This window comes from Gracilinanus agilis, chromosome 1, assembly GCF_016433145.1.
Source record: "Gracilinanus agilis isolate LMUSP501 chromosome 1, AgileGrace, whole genome shotgun sequence".
NCBI lineage: Eukaryota > Metazoa > Chordata > Mammalia > Didelphimorphia > Didelphidae > Gracilinanus > Gracilinanus agilis.
This window is the reverse complement of record NC_058130.1, coordinates 143,935,230-143,946,942: the sequence shown is the minus strand read 5'-3', so window position 1 is coordinate 143,946,942 and position 11,713 is coordinate 143,935,230. Positions and strand designations below refer to the sequence as shown.

The following is an 11,713-nucleotide window of genomic DNA, read 5'->3' as shown; positions in this document are numbered from 1 at the left end:
GGCAGACGCGGTGGGGGAACAGATATCAGTAAGAGAACATTAGACTGAGAAAAGTAGACTGAGATCTCTGCTGGAGGCACTCCAGTGCAATAATTAGTACAGAGTAGTTAGTCAGATTTCCCTTGGAGGCCTGAATGCATATTTGAATGCTATTTGATTGAGGATAAATAAGAGCCTCTAGAGGCCCTGTATTTTCTTCTTGTGTAAAACAAGGATAATAATGCCTTCAGTCCCTGGTTGTGAGAAAAGTGACTTGTAAACTTTAAAGCTTAGAGCTATTATCTCCTTGTCTTTGAGCACTGTTGTAGTCAGTGGGGAAATGGAATGAATAACCACACAGGCAGAGAGATCCAGAAATGCTGATGCTCGTGCTGTTTGGGGTAGGAGACACCCAGATAGGGGGACAGCACAGCCTTGAATTGGAGTGTGGGGATTTCTTCCCAGTTAATGAATGTATCTTAGGGGAATACCTATTGTACTGTATTGAATATGGCAATAGTATTTGGCATCTCTCATCCCAGAGACAATGCTTCTATGTCTTTGCAGGATTATTTTGGCATCCCAGGTATATTCTAATCTTGAAAATATTATTAATGTGATACATGTAAAATCCAGTGGAATTGTTCGTTGGCTAAGGGGAGTTAGGGAGGATTGGGGGAGAGGGAAAGAACATGAAATATGTAACTAGGAGAAAATATTCAAAATAAAAAAATAATTTAAAAAAATGAAAATATTAATTATTGATGTGCTCATGTACCAGACTCATGGTCATATTATTTCTTGATCATTGTATTTAATTGGTATTCAATTAATTCTTACCACTCTCCAAACCTACAGTCCAAAGGTCAGGAGAATTCCTGGGCAGAGCATTAGCTGCCACAGGGTCCTAGCTCCTATCTTGACAGACCAGATTCCCTACCAGGTCACATGTTTGATCAACCTCCTCCTCTTTGATCTTGTGGTGGTCAATTGAGCCAATACTGAATAATATGCCATGTCACATGCTCATTAGCTACCTCCCATTCCCCATTCCTTGATTCTCCAATAAAAGTTTGGGGACACGTGTAGCGCTCTTTCTCTCTCTCTCTCTCTCTCTCTCTCTCTCTCTCTCCCTCCCTCCCACCATCAGAGTAGCATGCACACTGGATCCCATGTTCTTAAAGCCTTGTCTCTGAGTCTTTCTTTGTTGTGTTCCATTTCTCTCTCTCTCTCTATCCCCTTTACCCATTTTCCCTCAGTTTCTAACTGTCCTTCTCAGGTGTCCACCTACGAATATATTAATTTGTGGCTGCAGGCAGCCACAATTATCTTGCTTTCCTTAATAACATGCATGATACTACTCCTGGGCCTTACCTAAATGTGACTTTAGCTAAAAAGGAAAGAATCTTGGTCTGAACAGAATAAAAAAGCATTATACTTTAAGAAAGAATGCTTGCTAAGGGTGTGATTTCAGGTCAGCTCAGTGCAATGTCAGCACAAAAGTGGGTCCTTTTTTTTCTTAGGTTTAACAGTGGATTGGGTCCCCATTGGAGCTATAGACTATTAACTGGTTTCAAAGACCTTTAATTAGAAGAAGTGCCTGCTCTTTGAAGTCCCTACCTCCTTCCACATTTCAAGGCCCAACAGTGCCCCAGTCAACTCCCAAACTTCTTTGCATAATATACTCCCTCTCCCTTTCTGACTTCTATTCCTTGTCTTCTTTTTCATCTGTCTTCTCTCTCAGTGTCTCTGGTCCTGGGATTAAGCCTATCTTGAGGATAGGCTCAGCAGCACTTTCTTTGGATTTCATATCCTCATCCCCTGGCCTTTTAGATAGGAGGAGGGTGGGGGCTGGTCAGAGTCCCTGCTGCCCCCAACATCAGCACAGCCAGGGCTTTGGGGCCAGTGTGAATTTTCTGATGACGAAGAAGGTTAGAACGACGGCTGAAGTTCTTACCACACAGGGGACAAGGGTAGGGTCGGACACCACGATGAGTTCGCTGGTGAGCAGTGAGATGGGAGCTATGGCTGAAGTTCTTGCCACAGTCACTACAAGAGTAGGGCTTCTCACCCGTGTGGGTACGCTGGTGAGCAATGAGGTTGGAGCGCTGGCTGAAGTGTTTGCCACACTCAGCACAGGGGTAGGGCTTGACCCCTGTGTGGGTACGTTGGTGGGTGACAAGAGCTGAACTCTGAGTGAAACATTTGTTGCATTCTGGGCATCTGTGAGGCTTGGCACCTGTGTGGGTACCCTGGTGGGTCACCAAGTCTGAACGACGGGTGAAGCATTTGGCACACCAGTCACACACATAAGGCTTCTCACCAGTATGGATGCGCTGGTGCTGTATCAGTGTGGAGTGATGACTAAAGCTTTTCCAGCAGACAGGGCAAGTAAAGGGCTTCTCACCAGTGTGGATGATCTGGTGCTGGATGAGGTGGGAACTTCGACTGAAGCACTTACCACAGTCTGTACATGTATAGGGCTTCTCACCTGTGTGAATACGCTGGTGAGTCACAAGGTGAGAATGCCAGCTGAAACCCTTCCCACACTCTTGACATGTGTAAGATTTTTTGGGAGGAAGGGTAAGCTGGGGGGCCACAAGCTCAAGTTCTGGTCCAAGTCTGTCCCTTCCTGGGTCTGGACCTTCCTCACTGCTGTCTTGGAAACATTTCTCAGGGATGCAGGGATTCTGAAGAATGTCTAGGGGTTTTTTAAGGTCTTTATCAGGTAGGACCAGGTTCTTCTGGCTCTTTTCCAGGAGGCTGAGCTGCCAACTTTCCCTTGAGTTTTCTCTGGTATTGTCTTCTTGCTCCATGCTTTTTGGGACATCTCCATGGACTTTTCCCAATCCAGTTGCAAGCATCTTTGCATCACCAGCAGCTTCCAATGGAGGAATAAATCCTATTTTTCCAATCTTGACAGCTTCTGGATAAAGAGAAAATCAGAAAACTATTTTAGAAAGCAAACTGGGAGAATATGCTAAGTTCTAAGTTCTAAGAAGATAAAGACGAGTCTGAAAGGGAGAATGAAACTTTGAAAGGTATCTAGTTCAACTCATTTTATAGAGAAAACAGAATCCCAGAGAGGGAAACTGAATTGTCTAAAGTCATACGGGGAAAAGGGAAAACATATGAGTTTCTCCAGAGAATCAGGAATCAAATTCTGCAGAGATATAGGTTCCAACACAGGTGAATCTTCAGGGAATGGAGTAGGAAATGAAAACAAAGAGAGACAAATGAAATTTGGGAATAGTGATTCCATTATTCCTTATCTCTCCTGATGATGAATGGGAGTAACTATGTTGATTTGAAAAATAGGAGGAAGGGAATAAGCATTTACTAAACACCTATGATGTGCAAAACACAAATATAACATAATTTGATCCTCCTAACAACTCTGGGAGGTAGGTGCTATTGAGAAAACTGAGGTAGACAGAAGTTGTGACTTACTAAGGGTCACATATCTGAATAAGTCCAGCCAAGGCTTGATTTAAACTCAGGTCTTAATGACTCCAGGTTCAGCACTCTATCTACTGCCTCACTGCCTATTCTAGAATTATAGAATTCCAGTTCAAGCTACAAGAGGCTTAAGAGATCACTTAACCCAAACCTTTCACTTTGCAGAAGCCCAGAGAAACGAAATGACTTGCCCATGGCTGTATAAATAGCAAGTGACAGAGTTGGGACTTGAACTTGGTTTTCCTGACACCCTGTCCAATACTCTTGTCCTATCCATTACCTGTATAGATGTCTTTCCTTTTACTTGTCTCCTCTACTCCTTGGTGACAAGAGCTAGATGATTCCTCTTTTCTCTCTAGGTGAGGTGCCAGAGAACCTTTGCTGAAGGGAAACCCTGGTCAGAAAGAGATAACAGCTTGGTCATTGTAACTGAGGGTAAATATACTCAGGCCCAAATACCACCACTGCAATGGGAGTATTTTATTTTTTTATTGATTTTTAAAATTATCATGTAGAAAATACTTCCTTATTGGTCATTTTTGTAAGAGCACACTCATACAAAACCAAAACCCCAAAATAAAACTGTAAATACACGAATGGGAAAGATAGTATGCTTTGATTCACATCCATCCAACTCCAACAATTCCTTCTCTGGAGGTGGATAGCATTCCCCATCAAAAGTCTTTCAGAATTGGCTCAGATCACTGCATTGCTGAGAGTAGCCAAGTTTTCACAATTGATCATTGTACAGTATTGTTACTGCATACAATGTTCTCCTGATTTTGTTTATTTCACTCTACATCAGTTCATGCATCTCTTTGCACTTTTTCAGAAATTATCTTGCTTATCATTTCTTATGGCACAATGGTATTCCATCACCAACATGTATCACAATTTGTTCAGCCATTCCCCAGCTGATGGGCATCCCCTCAGATTCCAATTCTTTACCACCACAAAAAGAGCTACTATAAATATTTTTGTACAAGTAGGTCCTTTCCCCCTTTTTTTATTATCTCTTTGGGTTGCAGACCCAGTAGTGGTATTACAAGATCAAAAAGATTACAAATATACCCTTTGGACATAATTCCAATTGTCCTCCAGAATGTTTGGATTAGTTCACAACTCCACCATCAATGCATTAGTGTCAAAAGGAGTATTTTAGAGCTCATGGATCATTTTTAGCAATTGCAGCTATAGAATTAGAAAGTCCCTTTCTCAGATCTTTAATGCTTTCTATGGCATTCCTCAAAAATGGTTAATCAATTTCTTCTTGCAGACTCTAATAATGGGGATCTTACCCCACCTAAGGCAATCCATTTTACTTGGGGACAGCTTTTGCCTCTAATCATCTGCTGAACTGCTCTTCATAACTGCTGCTGAATTCCTCCTCAGCCTTTAAGGCCTAACTCAAATGCCAAATTCTCCAGAAATACTTTCCCTGATCATCCATTTGGATGCTCCCTTAGACTTCCCAAAACATGTTAGCTGTTCCTCTGTATACTCATATTGGGAAGTATTTTGCATTATAATTATTTACATCTGTCTTAGTCCTCTGCTAGGCTATAAGATCTTTGCCACTTAGAAGAGGAACTTTCAACAGGAATCAGTCATTTACCTAAACTATGCATCTCCATCATTACTTAACTCAATGCTCAAGAGCCAGTAGCCACTTCAGAATCATCCATTGAATCAAATCACTACCTATTTGTATAGATGCTCTTTCATTATATCCCCACTGACTCCCCATCCTTGAGGTTCTCAATATATCTTTTTATTCATTTAATTACCTTCTAAATTATGTTGCCCACATATAAATTCTGAGGTTTATTATACACAATAACTATAATGAAATTTAGAAAATACAGAATGATGACCCTGTCTGCTGTGAGCTCTCTGAAAATAGCAGGCACAGTCATTTTCTCCTGAAATTTCAGGCCCCAGCACAATACATTGCATGTATAAGGTCCTTAATAAATGTACGTCTAACAGAACTGAATTGGTTAAAGAACTGGGGAATGTGAGTTATAGAAACAGGAAGGAGCAAAGATGTAAGAATTTAAATCTTGCAACAAGAAGCCCCTCTCCTCCTAGGAACGACTGATCAGTGATTCATTGATTTGCTTTGTGCTCTCCTACATTGCAGGTCACTGTAACTTGCATTTTGACTAGGTATCTAGTTCTCTCAAACCTGGTAAATGGAAAGAGGTTGAAAGGTTTAATGCCAGGAGACCTGGGTTCCAGCCCCGTCCTGCACTTATCAGTTATATGACTAAACAATTCATTTAACCTCTTTCAGCCTCTCACCTGTAAAATAAGGATGTTGTCTGCAGTCCTTACTTCACAGGGTTATTGTAAGGAAAGAATTTGTGCAATACTATAGAAGATGTGACTTGCTAGTAATGGAAAGTGGAAGATATAGATTCTATGTAAGGAAAAACGTCCTTGTAATTAGAGCTGTCCAAATACAACTGCCTTGGCAGATATTAGGTTTCTAGGTCTTTCTTTGACATTCACAGGAAGAATTTGGGGACACAGTAAGCATAAAAGCAGAACCCAAGGAATAAAGCCCTGCCAAATAGGTATCAAGAAATGGTTCCAGACTCAGCAAGTTTCAGTAGAGGGGAATATCAGCTGGAGGAGAGAGATGGAATGGTGAGGTCATGAATTGTAAATGTGGTGGATCAGAACTTAAACTCCTCCAACATCAGGGACACAGAGCACTTGGGAGGGCACCCCCAGCATAGAAACCACAAGCAAATGACTCTTCACCTAAGGCCAGGCCATTTTTCTCCTGCGTGACATCCCTGTAGAAGTCCCTCTGAGCAGGGTCCAGCTGCCTCCACTCCTCCCTTGAAAGGTATACAGCCACATCCTCAAAAGTCACTGGCATCTGAAAAAAGGTGACAAAATATGACAGCTCTCAGTCTCGACAAAAGTCAGGGACCTACAAGACATGAAGCTTATAATTCTACAACAAAAGTGATGTGGAGCCAGAAAGCAGAACTGGAAGAGAGATTGTAGGGGCATGATGACTAGACTAAGCTAAGGAAGAGGAAGCCAAGGGATGACTTTAATCTTCTAAGTCTGGAGTTTTCCATGTTAACAACTTTCACATCCCCACACCACTTTGACAATTGTTTCTGTCTGTGATATCAAAGTTGGAAACATCAGCTTTCCTGATCAAGACTCCATTCAGTCTTCTAAATCCTAATTCTGGCCTGACTCAAGACTGTTCTAGTAGAGCAGCAATGCAATGATCCAGAACAATTCTGAGGGACTTATGAGAAAGAACTATCCACATCCAAAAAAAGAACTGTTGGAGCAGAAACGCAGAAACAAAACAATTGCTTGATCACATGGGTCGATGGGGATATGATTGGGGATGTAGACGCTAAGGGATCACCCCAATGAAAATATAATAATATGGAAATAGGTCTTGATCAATGACATATGTAAAACCCAGTGGAATTGTGCATTGGCTATGGGAGGGAGGTGGGAGGAGGGGAGGGAAAGAACACGAATCAAGTAACCATGGAAAAAATTCCTAATTAATCAATTAAATAAAAATTTTTAAACATTTTTTAAAAATTAAAAAAAAAAGACTGTTCTAGTAGGGAGCAGCTAGGTGGCTCAGTGGATTGAGAGCCAGGCTGAGATGTGAGGTCCTGGGTTCAAATATGGCCTCAGATACCTCTTAGCTGTGTGACCTTGGGCAAGTCATTTAACCCTTAGTGCAGCCCATAGTGCTCTTCTGCTTAGGAATTCTAAGACAAAAGGTAAGAGTTTTTTAATTAAAAAAAACAAACAAACAAACTCCTTCAGTATTTGGACTTCCCTGAGTCTCTCTATTGGGTGTGTTGTCTCAGGATATGTGTCATGTTGGTCCATTGTTTGAATCTTAAAGGTAGAGGTTCCCAGTGCCTGTGTGAGCAGACCATCATGGGGCTCCAATAGAGGATGCAAAACCCCAACCTTTTCCCATGTTGATTAGAAGTCTCTGGAGAAATGGAATTGTGTGTTGGCCGCAGGAGGGGTGAAGAGGGAAAAAACATGAATCTTGTAACCATGGAAAAACACTATTAATTAATTAATTGATATTTAAAGGAAAAAAAACAGCTAATAAAGAAGTATCTGAGGTCATATTTGAACCCAGGACCTCCTGTCTCCAGGCCTATCTCTCTATGCATTGAACCACCTAGCTGCCCTGTACCACTTTCTTCAGTCTGTCCCTAAAAGATGGATGTTCGTGATACTCAAACATTCTCCACGCAAGGTCTTAACCTTAGGGATAGATTGTCTAGGTTCAGAACTCACCTACTGGGAATTTTACATTTTTTTTAGAAGCCTTTTTAATCTGATTCCTTTTTATGGGATCTGTTAAACAGGGGCAGGGAACCTCTCTGGCCCTGCCATCAGAGCTCTCTCTTCAGGTCCCTTGGTTTCTGGCCCAACTGTAGCAATTACCCAGGTGTAGACCCAGGCATCCTGCTGGGGTAGTTCAAGAGGCAACTGTGCCAACACAGCCATATAAGCACCAGGAGCTAGCATGGGCCACTGGCCTCTGCAAATAAAAGGATACAGGGAGGACTAAAATAAAGGGACAACAAATACACTCACCTGGGACCATGCAGTAAGAAGTGTAGCTTCCATTTCCTGATCTCTGGTACTCCCCTCTTGGGGGAAAATGGGAATTTGCAGAATGGACAGAGCTGAGGGAAAAGAAAGGAGTCCTTAGGGAGCCCAACCCTGCCTCCTTTTTTGCCATAAGTAGGAGTATGCTTTACCGAATAGGTTCTATCAGTTTTCATTCATGCCTACTGTTTCTCTAAGCTTTAGAAACAATTATTAGGAATCTGACTCCACATAAGGACTTCCTATACGAAGCAGGTACTGAGTAGCTCCTCAAGAATCCCAGCTCATTTCCCCTAACCCCATCCCATTCCCTTCATTTTATCCCAAAGCCCTCTGACTTGTCTATCATTTATCCCTTTTCCTCACTTTTCATTTTTTAAAATAATTCCTCTTTATTTTGGATCTGTGTTTTACCTCTTTCTGGCATGGATTGACTTTGCTCTTTAAGACTGCAATCCAGTGTCTCTTGTCTTGGTAATGGGCTCTGCAACCCTTCTTCCTGGTATAACACCTTAGACTGACATTCTTTTGACTCTGACTTGAAGCCTGATGACTCTTGTGCTGCTCCCAAGGTTACCATCTTCCCTAAAAGTACTTCTTGTCTTTTCACAATGCCTGGAATCTAGAAAAAATTCTAGTCACTACAAAACCAGGAGATGGGGAAGAAACTCCCAAAGAAACTCTTAGCCAAAGTAATTTTCCTTAAGCATAAATCTGACTATGTGACTCCCAGAACCACCCAACTCCAGTGACTTTCTGGGGCCTCTAGGACAAAACAGAAATTCCATTAGATTCTAAAGCATTTGCCCTAACTTACTTTTCCAATCTCATTAGAATGGTTTGAGTTATTTCCCCTTCCATGCTCTGACCTAGCTAAACTGGCCTCTGTTCTTTACACAAGATAGTCTATCTCTGCATGTTTGCACTGGCTGTCCCCCTGCCTGGAAATGTACTCCTCCTTTCATGTACCTCATAGAATTCTCTTCCTTTAATATAAAACTTAGTTCTAAATCACTCTTGATGAGAAAAATGCAGATTAAAACAATGCTGAGGTACCCCCTCAGACCTATCATATTGGCCAATATGACAGTAAAGAAAAGTGATAGATGGAGGGGACATGGCAAAATTTGGACACTAATGCATTGTTGGTGGAGTTGTGAACTGATCCAGCCATTCTAGAGGGCAATTTGGAACTAGGTCCAAAGGACTATAAAACTTGTGATCCTGTAATACCACTAATGGGTCTGTACCCCAAAGAAATAATAAAAAAGGGGAAAGGACCTACTTGTACAAAAACATTTATAGCAGCTCTTTTTGTGGTGGCAAAGGTTTGGAAATTGAGGGGACACCCATCAATTTTGGAATGGCTAAACAAAATGTGGTATATAGTGATCGCATACCTGTCTTAGGAGTTATATTCCAGAGAACCCCAATAGGTGAAAATCCAGGAAGTAGAGGCATTATATTTATTTTATTATTTATATATATTTTAAGGCTTTATCAATCCTTCCCATTCTCCTATAAACCTTTTCCATGCTCTTATTAACTTATAGTCACTGAGTCAATCAGCACCTAGGATACAGAACACAGCACTGTGGTTGTCTTTCATTCCATCAGCCAATAGTGTGCCTCAATAAGTGTAACTCCACTATTCAGAATTAGATTTTTTTTTAAAAAACCCCTATACAACTAGAAAGACCTCCAGGAATTGATGCAGAGTGAAAGGAGCAGAGCCAGAAAAACATTGTATACAGAGACTGATACACTGTGGTAAAATCGAATGTAATGGACTTCTATACTGGTAGCAATGTAATGACACAGGAAAAATGGTAAAGAACGCTACCCACATTCAGAGGAAGAACTGCAGGAGTGGAAACACAGAAGAAAAACAACCGCTTGAACACATGGGTTGATACGGACATGGCTAGGGATGTAGACGCTAAATTACCACACCAATGCAACTATCAATAATATGTAAATAAGTCCTGATTAATAACACATGTTAAAACCAGTGGAAATGCATGTTGGATATGGGGGGGGTGAAGGGGGTAAAGGGAGAATCAAAAACAAGAATCATGTAACCATGGAAAATTTTTCTAAAAAAATTAAAATTAAAAAACCCGGATACAGTGAAGCCTTGATAAGTGAACCTCGATATAGTAAGGGATAACTGTATACTATATGCTATAAGAAATTATAAACAAGATGATTTCAGAAAAAGCTGGAAAGATCTGTAGGAACTGATGCAGATCGAAATAAGCAGAACCAAGAGAACACTGTACACAGTAACATCAATATTGTTATGATGATTTACTGTGAAAACTTGGCTACTCCCAGCAATTCCATGATCTGGGACAACTCTGAAAGACTTATGATGGGGAACATTATCCTCCTCCAGAGAAAACTGTTGGAGTCAGATGCAGATCAAAGCACACAATCTTTCGCATCTGTGTATTTAGAGTTTTATTTTGGCGTTTTCGTTAAATATGAGTGTGCTCTTCCAACAATGACCAATATGGAAGTGTGTTTTGAATGAAAATAAAAATAAAATTTTAAAAAGATATAAAACTTAGGAACCCCGCATGAAACATTTCCTAAATCCTTCCACCAATAGCTAGGATCCTCGCTCCCAAGTTTTCTAGTATTTAACCACTTTAGCATGTATGTATAGATGTGTATTTATTAACTTTATATTTATGCCATATGTATTTTTAACATGTACTTGTCTCCTCCATTAGAATGTAAGCTCATTGTACTTATATCCCCACTGTCTGACTCACAGTAGGTTTATTAATTGAATTTGTTGCTAAAATCCTTGAAGGATTCCATAGGAAACTACCCCTTGGGTCACATAGGAGCAGGAAATTGTGGGATAGTAGGGATAGACCCACAATTCCAGGCAGAGACAGACCATCTCAAGGTTCAATGACCTAATTGGAGATCTGCTCTCTCTTTCACTATCTCTTTCCATAGCATTTCTTCTCCATCTCTAACTAAAGGCATCTTGTTTTTCCACCTATAACACATGCACTCCAAAGGTCCAGGATCCTAGTTCTCTCCTAATTCTGACAAAATAGAGTAAAATGATTTTTTCTTTCAGCTTGGAAAAGAAGGTGACAGGAGCTATTCCCAAGTCTTACCACTATCCTTAACTAAGGCTGGCAGAAGGACAATTTTTTGCTTTGATCTGTTGATCTTTTCTAGTGATTGCAAGAAACATTCCCTTGCCTACTTTTCAGGATCCTCACTGACTTTTCTCTCCCAACTGTGGCACAACCATATTGTCTCTTCTTCAAATGTACTTCTGAATCCTATTCTTTCCTCTCTTGCCCAGTCCATTTAGGTTCCTATAGAAGTCTCCTCCCTAGATGCTGTTCTTACTCCATTCCAATTTGTTCCGAAATACCTTCATCGAAATCCTTTATGATTTCTTGTACCCAAAGGTCATAGCTCCTTCCTCCTCAAATAATCTATCTCATTTAACAACCCAGGAATATTGGCTTAATTAGTTATGACCCTCACGCCTTAATAATATCAGAACCTCAAGGATAGAGAAGAGTTCTCTGGTCCAAAATGTTAACTTAAAACTAAGCACTTACAACCCATCAATAAATAGAGACAAATATCCCGCATTATATAGGGT

General features: G+C 40.8%; 1 protein-coding gene across 1 annotated transcript in view; it reads right to left on the bottom strand.

Annotated features, from left to right (window-relative positions):
- Positions 1 to 1,449: 1,449 nt before the first annotated feature.
- The window catches only part of ZNF205 (zinc finger protein 205), a 57,611-nt gene continuing 47,347 nt past the window's right edge, over positions 1,450 to 11,713 (bottom strand). The window contains exons 2-4 of the mRNA XM_044677825.1: positions 8,056 to 8,147; positions 6,208 to 6,328; positions 1,450 to 2,905 (exon numbers count right to left, since the gene is read on the bottom strand). Coding sequence (XP_044533760.1) covers positions 1,809 to 2,905; positions 6,208 to 6,328; positions 8,056 to 8,147 — 1,310 coding nt within the window. The 3' untranslated portion in view covers positions 1,450 to 1,808. The remainder of the gene's footprint in view (positions 2,906 to 6,207; positions 6,329 to 8,055; positions 8,148 to 11,713) is intronic.